This window comes from Pelodiscus sinensis, chromosome 24 (assembly GCF_049634645.1).
Source record: "Pelodiscus sinensis isolate JC-2024 chromosome 24, ASM4963464v1, whole genome shotgun sequence".
Classification (NCBI taxonomy): Eukaryota; Metazoa; Chordata; order Testudines; family Trionychidae; genus Pelodiscus; species Pelodiscus sinensis.
In genome coordinates, this window is record NC_134734.1 from 4,675,379 (window position 1) to 4,693,150 (window position 17,772).

Below are 17,772 nucleotides of genomic sequence, written 5' to 3' on the forward strand. Positions count from 1 at the left end.
CTGCAGACGAGGGAGGGAGCACAGGCTGACCCTAGACAAGAAGCTGTGCTCAGAGAGACAGAGATTGCGCTCATAAACCAGAGCCGGCTGGAAAACGAGGCTCCCATTCCGTGGGAAATTGCATGGTGGGGACAATCTATTGTGAATGGGACTGAAAAGCTGAAATGTCTAATGGCTGATGCAGCAGAAGACCGAAAAAAACCTGTTCTCCTCCTGCTGCAATTTAGTTCTATAATAAAAGCATGTCATTTCTCCTATCCTGCATGTTGGCGGGGGGCTTACACCAGATGCCCCATGCGGTCCTTTCCAGCTCACCAGTGCTATGAGTGTGCAATAATGTGAAAAACTTTTCACATCCACGGTGCATGCAAGAGACGTGCCCAAAGGAGGACTGGATTTAGACGTTCACCACCCTTCCCAGTGCACTCAGCACATGAGGATCCAGCTGCTAAACCTGACTCTTTCGCGTGGTTCTTTGCCCACCAATCTGACCGTGCACAGGGACGTGCTGTTTGAAAGTTCTATTGTCACTTGGCCTCAATAAAACCTTTGGGAAAAAATGTGTCATGTCCCATTGTCATTTTGAGCATTTCGTTTTCACTTTGCTGTTACGGGCAACTCTGCCTCTAGGAAAACCTTTTCCCTCTCTGCAGGGCTGAGCAGGGAGTAGGTGGCCGGGGATGCTGGTGAAACCTTCATGGCGGGAGGTGATTGAGAGCAGGCTGGACGTGCAGCTGTCAGGGACGGTCGCAATGCGCTGTCTGCTGACGCAGCCTGGGGCAATGGGCTTCACTCCATGATCTTTCGAGGTCCCTGCTGTCCCTCCACAGCTCCGAGTTTGTGGCTCGCTGGGACTACGGGGCCTGGGTGGGTAGGGCAGGTGGAGGGATCCGGCATGGAGACGTGGAAATGGCTGGGTGACAGGAGCTGCAGCACGACGACTAAGTCGGAGGCAATGACGGGGGGACAGGAGGCTCCTGGCTGACGGCTTGGACTGAGCTCAGGACCATTTGCAAGGGGGAGACCAGGGGAGCAGTGAGGGAGCCCCTGGCTGGCTGCAGGGCGGGTGAGGACTGAGCTGGGGGGAAGCCCCAGAGAATAGTGGTGTGAGGAAGTAGCCGTTTTGGGGGTTCAAAGAGGGGCTGTTGCTGGGGATATTGGAGGCTCTGCTGGGGGCTGTTTTGGGGGGAACTGAGGGCAAAGCAGGTGAGGCTCAGCTGGCTGCAGGGGGAGACTGACGTGAGGTTGAGGGCCCAGGCCGATTGGCCTGAGAGACCCGTTGCTGTGTTCAAACCTCAGTCCTCCTGTTTTGTGCTGGCTGAGTGTTGCTCTGGTCTGGAGAACAGGGGGGCACCGTTCCTTCTGGGAGTGGAGGCCCCGGGGGTCCAGAGGGAGTGGACCCCCCGAGGGGGCTCACGGCAGAGGCAGGCAGCTGAAGGCCCTAAGAGGCACCGTCCTGGAGGCAGAGGAGCGGACCCCCCAGGTGAGAGTGGGCACCCCAAGACAGGGTCACCACACTGGAGTGGACCCCTGAGGAAGGGCTGTCTCACTGCCGTGGGAGAGGAGTGGGCTCCCCGAGAAGGGGCTGCCGCACTGGAGAGGGGGGTTCCGCCCAGGAGCCGAGGGGCCAAGTGTGGGCACCACCTGTGAGTCGTGACAAGTGGCTCCAAGGAGGACGCCTGGGGATACAGCCCCAACCCAGGGCTGAGATTCTGTAAAGACAGAGCCCCAGGTGGAGCTAGAAACCCTCTGGGAAGCACTAAAAGGGGCCCCTGGAGCAGTGGTTCTCAAGCTGGGCTCTGCGAACGTCTTGCAGGTGATCTGTGGCTTGAGCTCAGCCCCACTCCCTTCCCCCCGCCGCAACAGGGAGCCCGAGCTGTCACTCCAACCTCTCCTCGCCCCTCCCCCCCGCCAAGGTTGTAGCGCCAGTGCTGGCTTCCTCCAGGGGGGAGGAGGAAGCCCTGAGCCTCTTCACTGAGTCTGCCTCGCTGGGAATAAGCGGAGACAGAAGCAGTTCCACAAGTTGCTGCTCCCCTGGCTGTGGGAACAGCTGCACATGGACCTGCTGCCTGGAGTCTTTCCACACTGCTCCCATTGGCCAGAATCCAGCCAATGGGAGCAGTGAGACGCTGCACCTGGGTCAATGCCTGGGAGCTGCACAGGGTGTGAAGTAAGTAAGCACACCCCCACCCCTTCATGCCCAAACCCTCCCGTCCCCACCCCAAGAGACCCTACAGCCCCAGCCCGTTCCTGCACCCTCCCCCCGCGACCAGACACTCTACCCTCACCCTGATCCTGCACCCTCCCCTCTGGCCAGACACCTTACTCCCAGCCTGCTCCCACACACTGTCTTCCACCAAGACCTCGCACCCTCACTACCTACTGAATCCCACCACCCACTCAGATCCTGCACCCCCATCCCTATTCCACTCACTGGTAGCCTTGTCCCACATAGTGATTTCCCCAGAGCCTGGGGCGGTCCACAAAGTCCACTAACCCCGGAACCCCAAATGAGTAAATTTGGCCTATGAGAAGCCCTGAGCTTCAGTCCTCCCTGTCCCTCCCCCCGCTCCATGGGGCTGAAGCACCATTGAAATAAGGTGTCAGTTGAGGGCCACATCAGTGAGGGTTGGGGAGTTTTGGAGGTGTTTTCTTTGCTTCTTTTTTTTTTTTTTTTTTTTTTCCCCCCAGCTGATTTTTCTGTGGGTCAGTAGCCCCTGGCCCAAAAAAGGTTCCCCACCCCCTGCCATAAATAAAGACAATGTTGAAACTTTTGGTGTTAGACATAAATTAATATTTTACTGTCTTTAAAATGAAATTTGGCAAACCAACATGAGAAAGTTAAAGCACTTGACCTGTTTAATAATTCTGATTAATATTTCCTTTCCTACTGGTTAATTAAACCATTCTCCCTCACTGCAGCACTAGCAAAATGGCTCAGGTGTAATTATATAATTAACGGCAAGTTTCCATTAGCAGCTGGAGGTCTGTAGAAAGGTTTGCATTCAGCCAAATGGGCCACAGGCCAAAAAGTTTGAGAACCACTGTATTAGGTATTATAAATTAGCAAGAAATTGTTTATAGAGTAATCCTGCCTGTTCCTTTGTACGAGAAATCGCTTTCTCTGAAATGAACTCTGGTGAGTGAGAGAGGAATGGGTGAGACACACGAGGCCGGAACCAGATGGTCAGACTCGTTAACAAGGAGGGGTGAACTCAGGCGTTGGTCAAATTTAGGGTGGCGGAAGAAGGGCAGAATTGAGGACTCTAGAGCAAAGGCGTGTGAACGAAATGGTGAACGAGGTAAAGCAGGTGCAGTCCCTCCCAGAATCTGATGGAACATGACAATAGAACCAGACTCCACGTAAACATCAATTAACAATTAGGTGACTCCAGCTTGACATTGTAAAACCCACAGACTGAAGTTGGAACTTACAAGCAGGGTGAGTAGCCATGAAGCTGTGGGTTTGGTCCTGCAATCAGTCCTGCAGTACGTCAGAGCACCACCTCACGATCACCAGAACCAGGCTCCTTCCTCCCGCCCCGCCTAATTGGTCACTGGGCTGGCATGAGCCCCAGTAAGAGTGGTAGCTGTGACACCATCTGCAGAACCAGTCTGTGTGTGATTGGAGCTCTGTGTGTGTGTATGAATGGATGCATATGCTGATTTCTATGCTGCAATAAACACGGCATATTGCCTTTTCCCTCAGAAAAAGATCCCGTGTGCTTTTTATGAGCATAACAGGGCTGCAGGAGCAGAGGCATAGCAAGGGTGTTATGCGCTCGGAGGCAAAGGCAAAATTTGCAGCCCCCAATCATTTGTTATTACGTATCTATTATTTATTTCTAAGTCAGCAAAAAATAAGAATGTTAAAAAAAAGAACAAATACTACTACTATCCACTGATACTGGGATCACCTAACAGATTGGTTAGTAGATCGTAACTATAGACAAATATAAATGATAGTTTTTGTGGTTTACATTCTGTTAAATAATTTCTTCTCTTTAAGTTGTTCATATCCCGGTCTCATTAGGTTCATGTCTTTCACATAAAAAATGTCAAATGCTTAAAATATGTAAGTTTTATAAAACACAAGGGAAATAAATGTTACAGCACCTAAATATGAATTTCATCACTATATTTCAATCAAGCATTTAAAACCACTGTTATAGCAAATGAGTAACTCGTAGCTTTAGTGCAGAGAAGGTCAAAAGATTTTGAGCATATCAAATTTATTGTAAGCAATCTGTAATGCTTCCTAACTGCCTAGTTACTTATCTAGTTAACTTAGTTGTTTTTCATACTATCGCACAGTGATAAACTAAATCATAGTTATGAATAGAAGAGATTAATTTACCTGTTAAAATAACATTCAGAAAAACTTTTGAATAAAACTAACACACAACACATGAATTGCCCTCATTTTCTTGAAGGTACTTCAAGCAATAAATAGCCTAAGGCTGTGGTTACACTGCAAGCATGGCTTTCTGTCTGCCACTAGGACTTTTTACTTCAGGCTGCTGTGAGATTCTATCCTTAAGTAAAGGAGGGTATGTCTACACTACAAAGTTAATTCGAACTAACAGCCATTAGTTCGAATTAACTTTGATAGGCGCTACACTAGCGCTCCACTAGTTCAAACTTAATTCGAACTAGGTAAACCTCATTCTACGAGGACTAACGCCTAGTTCGAATTAAGCAGTTTGAATTAAGGGCTGTGTAGACCCTTAATTCGAACTAGTGGGAGGCTAGCCCTCCCCAGCTTTCCCTGGTGGCCACTCTGGGCACCACCAGGGAAACTCATCTGCCCCTCTCCCGGCCCCGGAGCCCTTAAAGGGGCACGGGCTGGCTACGGTGCCCGTGCCAGGTGCAAGCCTGCCAGCACCCAGCCAGCAGACCCTGCACCTGGCAAGGCACGAACGAGCTACCCGCTGCCACTCAGCCCTCCGTCTCTTCCTGGGACCAGGCTGGCGGCTCCCGGGAGCCTGCCCGGGTCCGCAAGAGGCGGGCACCCGCCTGGTCTAGTGCGGAGATCGTGGACCTCATCCACAACGTCCGCACTAGGCACAGGAAAGTGACCGGCTAGGGCAGGATAGCTGCCAGCCTGGCCACCCAGGAGCAGGTTTGCATGAAAATCAAGGTGGTCCACTGAGACCCCAGACCCTGAGCCCTGAGCTTACAATGGCCGTACTGGGTCAGACCAAAGGTCCATCTAGCCCAGTAGCCTGTCTGCCGACAGCGGCCAACCCTAGGGATCCTGGAGAGGATGGACCGAAACAATGACCAAGCCATTTGTCTCGTGCCATCCATCTCCAGCCTTCCACAAACAGAGGCCAGGGACACCATTTCTACCCCCTGGCTAATAGCACTCCATGGACGCAACCTCCATGACTTTATCTAACTTCTCTTTAAACTCTGTTCTAGTTCTAGCCTTCACAGCCTCCTGCAGCAAGGAGTTCCATAGATTGACTATTTGCTTTGTGAAGAAGAACTTTCTGGTATTAGTTTGAAGCCTGCTACCCATTCATTTCATTTGGTGTCCTCTAGTCCTTCTATTATGGGAACCAATGAAGAACTTTTCTTTATGCACCCTCTCCACACCACTCATGCTTTTATAGACCTCTATCCTATCCCCCCTCAGTCTCCTCTTTTCTAAGCTGAGAAGTCCCAGTCTCTTTAGCCTCTATTCATATGGGACCTGTTCCAAACCCCTGATCATTTTAGTTGCCCTCCCCTCTCCCACCCTCTCTCTTCCCCTCTCCCACCTCCTTTTCCCAGTCTCCCCGAGTTTTGTTCAATAAAGAGAGTTTCTATTTTTGAACACGTGTCCTTTATTTTGTACATCAGGAAGGGGGGCTAGGGAGGGGTAAGTGGAAGGAGGTGAGGGAGGAATGGGGTAAGAGCCCCCGATGGGGAGGACTGGGGTGGCTCTGTGGGCTTCTCGGGGTGGAAGCTCTCCTGCAGCCTCCTGATTGACACCCCTCCACCCCCGGATGGCAGCCTGCGGCAAGTGCAGCTGGGCTGATGGCCGAGTGCTGTGACGTGCCGAGTGTGGGCACTCACGGCACTCCAAGCCAGGACTGCTTTGCTGTCCCTCATCGAGTTAGACAAGCGAGCGGGGAACCCCTGAGAACTGTCTGTCCGGGGTGGAGGTCGGGTCCCTTTAAGCACAGCCCTCGGCTAGCCTGAGACAGCAGCTCCACGCTCTAAGTCCTAACCTGATGCCCTGCCGGCACTGCTTCCGGCCATCCTTAACCTCAGTTCAGGGTCCACTCAATGTGAACATGCTAGTTCGAATTAGCAAAATGCACTAGTTCGAATTAGCTTAGTTCGAATTAACTAATTCGAATTAAGTTAGTTCGAATTAGTGCTGTAGTGTAGACCCAGAGAGAGATCTCTCTGAGACCTCTTCCAAATTTCACACAAGCCATTCAACTGAAGCCACAGATATCAATATTCAAGGCCAGCCCTGCCTTTGTCAGACTGCCTGGACAGATGTTCACAATCACAACATCCAAACACGTATCAGACTTTTAGTTGAGAAAGGCATGTAAATCCCAAGTCTCTGCTAGGACTGGGGGATGTGGGTGACCTGTAGAAAACACCAGCTTTTTCTCTGGAAAATCTACAACAAAACGTGGGGGGATCGATCACTTCAGTAGTGCCAGCTCCTTTAGAATGGAGGCCCTGATTCTCCAGCACCAGCTGAGTTCTATCAGACATGTGCACACAGTGCCTGCTCGATGTTTACCAAAACTGCTGCCTCCCCAACTCGCCAAAGGAGAAAGGAAACAGGGAGGCCAAAAGGATTGGTTTAGAGCAGTGTTTCTCACACCCCTAGCCCTAGGGTTGCCAGGTGTCCGGTATTCACCCAGACAGTCGGGTATTTTTGCCTCCTGTCTGGTAAAAAAAATTCAGAGAATACCAGACACCTAAAATGTCGGGTATTTTCTGATTTTTCCCCTGGCCAGGAAGCAAAAATGCCGGGCACCTGGCAACCCTACAAACACTCAGCGCCTGGCCTCCCCCCTCCTGAACCCACCCCTCCCCCCGATCCCCAACACACCCAGACCCCAGACCCCATGCTCACCTGGTTCCGCAAGGCTGCTGACACAAAATGACTACCTGCAAAAAGACTGAGAAGCAATGACTCCCCTGGGTCTTAGTGCTCAACCGCTCCCCTGTTCCTATCCCAGCACTAACTCTTAAAGGGGACATGCTGTTTTATTTTATGTATGTATTTATTTGTTTGCTCAATAAGTCTTTTTTTTCTCAACAACTTTGGTCTCCCCCCCTTTTATTTCTTCAACAGAGTGTTTCCCTGGTGGGTTTTTTTTGGGGGGGGCGGTATTTTTGTTTCAACCATCTGGCAACCCTACATAGTGCCCGGGGACAACTGCCTCCTCTGTCCCTCCCTCGCTATGCCTCTGTGCAAGGGTTAGGGCACAGGGGTGAGGGTGTGGGGGGAGGTGCAGGAGTCAGGGCAGGGGGGTGAGGGTGTGGGGGGAGGTGCAGGAGTCAGGGCAGGGGGCTGAGGGTGTGGGGGAGGTGCAGGAGTCAGGGAAGGAGCTGAGGGTGTGGGGGGAGGTGCTGGAGTCAGGGAAGGGGCTGAGGGTGTGGGGGGAGGTGCAGGAGTCAGGGCAGGGGGGTGAGGGTGTGGCAAAGGCGCAGGAGTCTGGGCAGGGGGTTGGCAATGGGAAGAAGAATTTTGGGGGGCTCGAGGGCCGGGTTACTTTAGCTGCCACTCCACAAGGGAGCTGGGAGCTGGCCTCATTCATTTTCCAAACAAGGAAATTCTTGACGAACAAAAAATCCAAAGAAAACCCCTATTTCATGGCAAATTAATAGTTTCAAAAGGATCTAGCATTCTGGGCGATACTGTAATATGTTCTCTGGATTTGAAGCACAACTGTAATGTTTTGAATTTGTTTTTAAAACAAAAGGAAAGGACATTTCAAAAGGAAACATTTTGACTAAAAAAAACCCCCATCAAGCCACTGTGTCTCAGAGTTTTTAAATGACTTTTTTTTCAGAATAATTTTTCTGAAATGAATGAAATCGCCCCAAATATGTGGGACCATTTGTTTGGGGGTATTCTTGAACCAGAACTTGTTTCAGTTGAAAAGATTCCTCCAGAGAAGCCAAAGAGCCTGGAGAGCCCATTACCAAAATCTCCTAGAGGAGCTTCCGCCCTCTCCCCAAGAAGAACCTGAACTTGTCCCCTCCCCTCTGTGCCCCGGCATCCTTTGGGGAGACAGGGTGATGCCCCATCCTGAGTCTCTGCATCGTGTTTCAGGACCAAGGCAACAGTTCGCCAGGCCAATTGTTTTCACAAAGTTCTTGAGCTGAGTGGGCAACTCCACAAGCATAAAGTCACAGTCAAGACGGGGAGGTTATACCCGGTGTTCATGGGGTGGCTGTAAATTCTTCAAATCTGTTCTGTGTCATCCTTCACTAGTAGATCATAGACCCCCAGCCAGACCCGCACTGAGCTGCAGGGCGAGAGGACAAGAGACCAGCATAGTGGAAGGCTATTCACATTTCATAGTGGGCACCCAGCTAGAATTGGGCCAATAACGTCAGCGTAGTTCTCCAAGAGCTCGATTTGACTCCAACCTCATCTGATCTCTGTTTTTTCTTGGCACACATCAAGACTCCACAGCGCAGGTCAGAGTCACGTAGACGTGGCCGTTACAAAGCGTGCAGCTGATCCGTGCCTTTCACGTGATATCGTGCACGTTATGTCCAATTCCTGTCCGAATCGCTCTTCAGTCTCCTGCCACGCGTGGGCGTATACTTCGCTCGGTTTCTCCCTGTCTGGGCAGGCTCCTTCCATGCATTCTTTGCCATTGTTGCTGATGCTATTGTTTCTAGCACCTGGTTCTACACAGTGGAAATGAACCATTTGGTAACCTTGTCTGGAAGTTGTGGGACGTTCTGGTGTTATTTAAGCCGCAGTTTTCACCAAAAATCATGAATTCTTTCTGCTTGGCTTCTGGGGAGGTTGACCAGACATCCCAATAACATCAGTATTGTCCCAGTATTACAGGTTTTGTCTTATGCAAGCGACTATCTGTCCCTGAAAAAAAGTGCCCCAATTTTCCACATTCTATTAACTCACTCTATTTTTGGAATCCATTTAATACAGTTATGTTTATTTCCTTCTGTCCTGGGTCACTGTGGCTTGCTCATGCCAAGTTGAACCTATCTACAGGAGCACTGAAAATGGAAACCAGTCACGTCTGGATTAAAGAGTTTCAAATTTTCCAGGGATTTCCATGATTTGAGGACTGGAAAACAAAAGAGGTGGCTGGGGCTGGGTTGGGGGGCAGAGGGAGACGTGGGTATGGATGGGGGACACCACGGGAGAAGATAAGAACTGAGGACGTAAGCAATTCCCAGGCATCCCCCATGCTGACTTACCCGATGTCAATTCTGCAGTGCACGGCAGTTAGTACCCACTTCGGGCGCACCAGGCTTCCACCACAGAAGCTGCGGCCGTTCCTGAGGAGAACCGCTTGGTAGGGCCGCAAGCCAACGCCGCAGGGCTTCCCCCCGAGGACTCGTTCTTCATCTCCCTCTGCCAATGAGGCTGCAATGGAGAGAGGCGCATGTCAGCCATGAGCGGGGAAGGGGGTGGGGCTAGCATCAGTCACATCCCTGCGGATTGGCTGGTGGCAGGAGGACCACGAGGCACCTCTCGCATGCAGCCATAAAAAGGCGCAAGGTGATCCGAGGCTGCACCAGGCAGCAGGGACGGGGACCCGTTCATGCCCTGGGAAAACCGTGAGGCCCCGTCACCCTCGTGCAGAGAGAGGAATCCCAACAGGGCAGCAGCAGAGGGGGGCAGTAGGATGACCGGGGAACACGTGGAGATGGAAGGGGCGCGCTAGGACGGCCGAGATGGGATCTCCTTGTTCTCTCCAAATGCAGTAGGGCAGGGAGGGGGCACCAGAGAGGGGGTGGAACTGGCCCAGATGGAGCAGCCGCAGCTGAGAATTAGCAGGGCATTATGGCCGCGAGGGATGAGCCATGGATCGCGGGGGAGCCTCATTATTTCGAAGCTGGAGCTTGAGACGTTGATGTGACCGAGTTGCCCACGGGAGCCGGACGCGCGACCCAGGAAGCTCTGTCATTTTGGCAAGGTCCAACCCATTTTCCAGTCGTTTGTTGAAAGACTCGAAAGCAGGGGTGTGCAAAAGGGCCTCTGCGGGCCACATCCAGCCCACCAAGTGGATAGATCTGGCCCACGGAGGCCCTGCTGCTCCTCCACCCCCAGGCCAATTAAGGCCTGGGGATGGGGGAACATGCAAAGCCTTCTCCGCTCTGGCCCCATCCTGCGAGCAGCACTTCAAAGAGCCACGTGTTCCTGGCAGGGCAGGAGGAAGCTTCGCGCGCTCCCCCCCCCCCCCAGTCCCTAACTGGCCTGGGGGAGAGGGAGCCCGCAAAGCCTCCTCCCACCTGCCAGGAGCACGTGGCTCTTTGAAGCACCGTGAGTTGCTCACAGGGGTGGGGAGAGAGCGGAGGAGGCTTTGTGTGCGCCCCCTCCCCCAGGCCTTAATTGGCCTAAGGGCAGGGGAACAAGGGAAGTCTCCTCCCACGCCAGGGGCATGGGCACCTTGGGGGAACGTAGGGTGGGGGCAAAGGCCTCCCTCACCCCCAGACCAACCATTATCTGGGGGTGGGGAACCCAGAAATATATTGGCCCTGCCCCTTCCACTCGGTGCCCCGCCCCTTCCTCTCCATGCCCCGCCCCTTTCCTGGGTGGCCCAGGGCCACTTTAAAAATTTTCAAAGTGGCCCCCGGCAAAAAATTATTTCCCACCCCTACTCAAAAGCCTTGGCAGCTGGGACTTGAAATTTCACCAGGGAAGAGCCCTGGGGCAGGAAGGTGCCTTTTGCTCTTGGCATGGAAATCCACCTGCCTTTCCTCAGCTTATAAATCTCTGGAAATCGCAATTCACACATGCTCAGGAGAGCGGGTGGATGGGGAGCGACTGGCCTTTCTAGGCTCCGGAGGCAGGGCCTGGTTACGGGAGATCAGAGGCAGCAAACTTGGTGGCGAGGTCACAGATCGACACCCACAGTCGTGCCGGGTCAGGGCACCAGGAAGAGAAGGCGGCGGCTGCACTCCGGAGCAGGGCAGGAGGCACATTTGGCGGTGGAGAAGGTGCCGTTCCAGGGGCTATTTCCTGCCAGGTCCCCCAGCACAGGACAGAGATGAGAACAAAGGCGGCAGCCAGGTGTCTGAGGGTGGAGGGAGGCGCCCGGTGGCTAAAACGTTGGTTACCTGCTTCAATCCAGTCACCACAGTGACTCACAGGGACAGCCCATGTCCCAGAATATAAAGTGGCCCATCCTACCAGAGATTCCTTCCCTTTTTCCAAGTCACAACTGCTGGTGTCTCTTCCGCTCCCGTGGGCCCCGTGCCAGGAGCTACAGGTGACCCAGGGCCAGTCCAGCCCCCCTGCTCCGAATGGCTGGGGGTCAGAGGTATGGTGGCTGGGTGATTTGGGGATGTGGCTTGGTGCATCCTGCTATTTTGGGGATAATTCTGGGCTAGTAGGGGGAATAGAAAAGTACTGGTGTGTCAACAGGATATAACTGGGGCTCTGCTCTGTTACTGGGGGATTATGGGAGTACGGGGGGCCTCAGGAAAGAGGGATGGTTTGGCCATTCAGCTGCTTGGCTGGTAGTAGGGAGACGTGGCTTCTAATTGCTGGGCTGCTGCTCTCTTCCTGTAGAACATGGGCCAATTGCTTAGGCACTCTGTGCCTCAGTTTCCCCATCTGTCCTGTTGTGGGGATGAATACAGTGGAGGTTAGGAGGGGCTGACAGCACCTTAGAGTTATTAAACTTTCTTTTAATAAGCTAAGAATGGGAGTTTTGCCCTGTTCTGTTGCTGGGGGGACAATCTAGAAAGGGAACTGGCGGGGGGGGGGCTCAGAGCAGCTCATGGAGATCTTTTCCAAGTGCTTTAATTTTTAGTCACCCCCACAGCAGATCAGCTCTTTCTATGGAACATGCCCCTGGGGGAGCCAGGGACCAGGTGGAAGTGGATGATGGAGCTGATTCGGGGGAGACCGGGCTCCCTTGCCACCACACGATCCCAGTGTGTTTATCCATGTGTGGCTCTGCTATCGCCCTCTGGGTACAGGCAGGGTAGCTGAGGCGTAGAGAAATTGCATGATTGTGGGAGTATGAGGAAGAACAGGCACTCAAACCAGCCTTTCCTGAATCCTAATCGAACACCGTACACAGGAGACCGTCCACCCTCCCGAAGACACCCCCAGACAACGATTCCCTGTCGCTCTCTCCCAGCAGTAAACCAGTGACAAAGCCGACTGTATCCATCGCCATGGCCGCCATGCAGCTGCTGGTCCTCGCCATGCTGGTCGCCAGGGCAGCAGCAGGTAGGGAAGAGCCCGGCGAGAAGCCAACGTTGGGCAGGGTCAGATGGTTCAGCAGTTTCACCACAGGGCCTACAGGAGTGTCTCAGAGATGTTGCTTAAGACAAGTTGCTGGCCGGGAAGTGGGAAATGTTTGGCCATCCCATCATCGATTGGACAGATTTCAAAAGGGAATTAACATATTCATGCCTCGTCTCTGATTAGTCTCCATTGCTTGTGGAGTAGGCAGGGAGCCATGATTTCACAAGGGATTTTCTTCCTGAATTAGGACACAAAAGAAAGAATTTTGATATTTCTTACCAAGCAAACTATTTGTTCGGGAAAAAGCAGACCTGCTTCACTGAGAGTTCAATGTATTTTCATTTAAAGCTTGTATAAAACTGGCCAATTTACTTATCGTTCTTGGGTCCTTAACTCAATCAAGGTGTTTTTTTGGGGGGGGAGGGGGGGTTAAAGGAAAATCTACATGCTTTATTTAAATGATTGCTTTTGTAAAAATACAGTTTTTATAAAGTCAATTTTTATTTTGTATTTCTTAAAAAAGGATTGTTACAACTTTTCTGTCAATTTTTCTTGGTATTTTTCTTTAAATAGGAATTCCATCAAGTCTATTTTTTCTTTGTCCCTATATATCCTTATCATTTGCTCTGTTTTAATAAAAAAGGGCCATAGTCAGTCTGGGTTCCAATAACATTTTCTTCTAGATTTAAAATCTTAAACATTGATTTAGAAGGGCCAAAACAGAGCACAAGTCTACATTTCTATATTTTCTCTCTTTTCTGTAATGTTCTAGGATCATCCTATTTTTCTGATGCATCTTAGTTCACTCTTTTTCAACTTTTGCTCAGTTTGGTCAATTTTGAGGACTGTACTCAGTGGTTGTCTCTTTTCTGTTTGGCTTTAAGAGAAGCAATCCCATTCGAGGCACATCCTGCTTTCCTGGCACAACCAAACCCCTATGTTGCTTTAAGTTATAAGAGGGAGATGTATACTGAATGTGGTGGGCCTGGCTCGTATTGTTTAGGAGAAGTTTTTGATTAAACAGACAAACAGAGAAAAACTTTCTAATATAAAGTGTACTGTCATGTCCAGCACGCTAGCCACTAGCCACATGTGGCTATTTGGTCGATTGAGCATGGCTAATTTGCTATATCAGTAGCCACTATAGTGGGACACCACGGATATACAAGTTTTGTAGAGCATCAGTACTAATATGATGTGAATTCTGTTATAAAGTGAATGAAAATTATTTACAAAATAAAAACAAATCAAAATGTCCCTTTCTGATAAGAGACTAACACGTTGGTTTGTGCTGAGTTCTAATACGTTGGTTTGTGCTGAGCATGCTCAGTAACACTGCTGCAGCTGCTATCCTCAGTCCGCCCCCTCATGCTCTCACTCTCTTCCCTCCTCCCCCCCCCCTGCCATCACGGCATGCAGAGGTCACCTCCTGCACCGAAATCTGAAATGGCTCCCCAACCCTGTTGTCACAATGTATCAAGCTCTCGCTGAGAATTGAGGAGGGTGTTTCCCCACCCCCGCTCCTGTTCTACAACTTCCCTCTGATTCTCAGCCCCAGTTTACCCACTTCCCCTGGCTCCCTCTGCCACATTTCCACGTTTGCCCTCTCCCTCCCTGTGGCGCGTCCCCCAACCTCCCGCTGCATTTGGCGAGCATGATCAGATCCTGTCTCGGCCTTCTCTTCAGGGGAAACCGTGGCGCTCTTTCCATCGCCCCTTGTACCAGGGGCCCTTATTTCCGCTGTTCATCCTAGGACCCTCCTCTGCCGCTGTCCCAGCTGAAATTCCTCTCCCTGGCACCTGGGTGACTGGAATTCAAGGTTTTCCCAGTGGCATTAGTGCGTCCTTATCCCGCCTGGAAATAGTTCACCTGCTGCATCCTAGTGCTTGATTGAGTTGGGGTTGGGCCTGCTTTGGGCAGAGGGCTGGACTCGAGGCCTCCTGCAGTCTCTTCCTGCCCTGGGATGCGAGGATTCTCTGATTACACAGCTGCATGCGCACAGAGGCTCGTGATCGTCTTGCCACACACCAACCCGTATGGACATGACTAATGCTGACTCCGCCCCCACCCAGCTGGCAGCTGACGCTTGCATCTCTCCATTGCAGGCTCAGACTTATACATAAACCGGCTTGTCGGGGGAGCCAACTGCTCTGTCGGCTCCCGGCTCTACCAGGCAGCTCTCGTGAGGAGAGGCCGTATCTACTGTGGGGGGAGCCTGATACACCCGAAGTGGGTGCTAACTGCCGCACACTGCAGCAAACGGGTCAGGTAAGTCAGTGCTGGGATGGAGGGAGAGAGGATGATGAGTGCAGGGGTAAAGAAACTTAAATTTCTTACAGGTACTGTCCTGTCAAAACACTCCCCCCCCCCCCCCCCATTGTGGAGAGATGGGCTTGGGGGGGCTGTAATATGACAGTACCTATAAGAAATGTAAGTATGGGGTGGAGTGCGGGGGGCCAGAGCAAGAGGGGGAGTGGGGAGAATTCTGGGAAGATGGGAGGGGGGGCCCAGGGGAGGGAGTGGGGGAGTGGAGGCGCTCTGGAGTCAGGGAAGGGGGTGGGCTGTGAGGTGCACAAAGGGGCTGCATTCAGAAGGGTAGTTTGCCAAGCTCCACCTCTTGTGCTGTCTGGGTAACGTGTGCAGGGGGGGCACTTTGGGTTTCTTGGTTTTCTGTCGGGTGGCTCCCGAAGAGTTAAACTGTAATCCAGTGAGGCCGCGGGCCAGACCGGGAGAGCGCGCGTGAGCTATACGGTGGGTTTGGGAGGGTCTCGGGGGAGAGGGAAGTTGGGATTTTGCAGTCTTCATGCCCAAGATGGTTGCCAGACACTAAACCTGCTTAGCTGCCCACCCAGCTTACCCCCAGCCCCAGCCCCTGCCGCCACCCAAGCTGTTTCTTCCCAGCCCCTACAGCCAGCTGAGAAACTGTTTGTGTCCCAATGCCTCACACACACACACACATCCCCCTCAGCCTAGCTCCCTGACACACACAAACACACATCCCCCCAGCCTAGCTCCCTGTCCCTGGACACCGGCTCGCCTGCCCACAGTCAGAGCCAGAGACCAGCCACCATCATGCAGCAAAACAGCTGAAAACCAACCAAGCCCGCACAAGGGGCATTGCACCAGAGAGCTGATTGGCCAGATGGGAAGAGCTGATTGGCTACATCCTCCCCGGCCGATCCTCCCCAGGTGATGAAGATGCTGGGTCTGCTCTCACCTGAGCTGCACTCTAGGGCGCCCCTCCCTCCTTTCACCTTTGGAGGCAGGTAAATAACCCATGTCCCCAATCCTCAGTGTCCCCAGTCCTTAGTGTCCTTAGTGTCTCCTCCCTTAGTGCCCCCACCGCTGGCCGGGGGACCCCAGGAACCCCTTCCCCATCCTCTTCCGTTTTCCTCCAGGCCTCAAATCACTTTTGTGGCTCTTCTCTGCAATTTCCCAGCATCTTTCTTCAGCCGTACCTGGGCCGGCGTGGGGGCTGGCATGCCAGCATCAGCCTCCGCAGAGACGGGGGCTGAGGGAAATGTCCCCCTCCCCGCTCTTGTAGCAGCTTGCTAGCACGGGAGTGGGCAATAATTTTAGATGGAGAGCCACTTCATTCATTTTTTAAGTGGCCCAGAACTGTCCAGGAAGGGGCGGGGCCTCTGGCAGAAGGGGCGGGGCCAGGACACTTCACACTCCCCCTCCCACAGACCCTGATTGGCCTGGGAGTGGGAGAGCGTGTGAAGTCTTTGCCCCGGCCTCCTACCCACCTAGGGAGAACTGCCAGCTGTTCAGAACAGCTGGTGGTTCTCTCTAGGCACCTGCCGCCTTGCAGGGCAAGAGGAGACTTTGTGTCCCCCCCGCTCTCAGACCAATCAGGGCCTGGGGGTTGGGAGGAGCACACAAAGTCAGTCGCCCCCCTGCCCCAGCCCTGCAAGGGGTGCATGGTGCTTGCAGGGTGGGGGCAGGGAGCGAGGGACTTTGCACACTCCTCCCACCCCCAGCCCTGATTGGTCCAGGGGCAGGGGAGTGGCAGGGCATCCGCTGGCCAGATCTACCTACTTGGGGGGCCGGATCCGGCCCACCCCTGCCCTAGAGGCTCTAGGAAGTGGAGACAATCAAGAGAAGCTCTAGGAAATAGTCTCCCTCGCCTCCAGGCTGACATTGTTGATTTTCATCTGGGATGGGGGAGGGGGCTGCAACCCCCTGTTGGATCCAAGGGATCCATGGGCTGAAGCCCTCAGTCCTGGTGTGTCTTGTGGGGGGAAAGTCCCAAGTCCACCAGCCCCACAGCTAGCACCCAGAGCCCCAGATGGAGCGGGGCGGGAGGCTGTGACAAGCTCCAGGAGCACCCATTGAAAGCAATAGAGCTCTGTAATTCCTGTAGATGCTGCAACCAAAGCTGCCCTCCCCCTCCCGCCTTTCATCCTCTGTGTGACGCTGGTAATGGGGTGGCATTTGCCTCTTGTGAAAGCCCCCCTCTAGCCACGTGCATGTGCTTCCCCCTCCCCCCACTGATTAGCCTCTTCAGCGCTTAGTGCTCCAGCCGAGTCACACACCCTGTGTGCAAATCAACAAACCCTTGCCTGGGTACACGGCTAACCGGGGCCCATCTAGGTGCCCTCTGTAGTGTCATTCTGAGTCCATTCCCCGCTTGGAAGAGAGGGGTGCATCCAGGGCTTCCCCCCACTGGAGGCAGCGTCTTCGCCCGTCCCTTAGGGCTTCATCTCAGAGTTACAGAATAGTCCAGCCATCTCCAAAAAGCTCTCCACACAGAGCTATCTATGGTGCTGCCACTCTCTCAGCCAGCTAGTTGCCTCGTCTGCACACTTTAAAGGTCTCAAGAGCAACTGAGGCTACGTCTAGACTGCGGGCTTCTTTTGGAAGAAGCTTTTTTTGGAAGAGATCTTCCGGAAAAACTTCTTCCCAAAGGCAGCGTCCACACTACCAAAGTGCATTGAAAAAGCGATCGTCTTTTTCGAAAGAGAGCATCCAGACTGAACGGACACTCTCGCATTTCAGCTGTGATTGCTACAGATGGAATGGCCACCAGGGCACCTGTGCTTTTTCCTCTTTCCTCTTCTTCCGAAAGAAGTCCCTCTTCCCCGTCCACACACGCCTTTTTGCAAAAGAGCTCTTTTGGGAAAAGGCTTCTTCCTTGTAGAATGAGGATTACCAGTGCTGGAAACACCCCTCTGTTCTTTTGATTTTCTTGCAGAAGAACTCAATGGCAGTGTGGATGTTCCTCAAGTTTTGTCGGAAAAACGGCTGTGTTTCCGACAAAACTCTGTAGTGTAGACATACCCTGACTGCTGCGCTGTTCCCCAGTTCCTTTTATTGGGCCTTCCTGGTCCCTGATTGGC

The 17,772-nt window shown here is 52.7% G+C and overlaps 1 protein-coding gene across 1 annotated transcript in view; it reads left to right on the forward strand.

Annotated features, from left to right (window-relative positions):
• The window catches only part of LOC102447103 (uncharacterized), a 37,706-nt gene that overhangs the window by 12,604 nt on the left and 7,330 nt on the right, over positions 1-17,772 (forward strand). The window contains exons 7-8 of the mRNA XM_075908263.1: positions 12,261-12,412; positions 14,536-14,698. Coding sequence (XP_075764378.1) covers positions 12,261-12,412; positions 14,536-14,698 — 315 coding nt within the window. The remainder of the gene's footprint in view (positions 1-12,260; positions 12,413-14,535; positions 14,699-17,772) is intronic.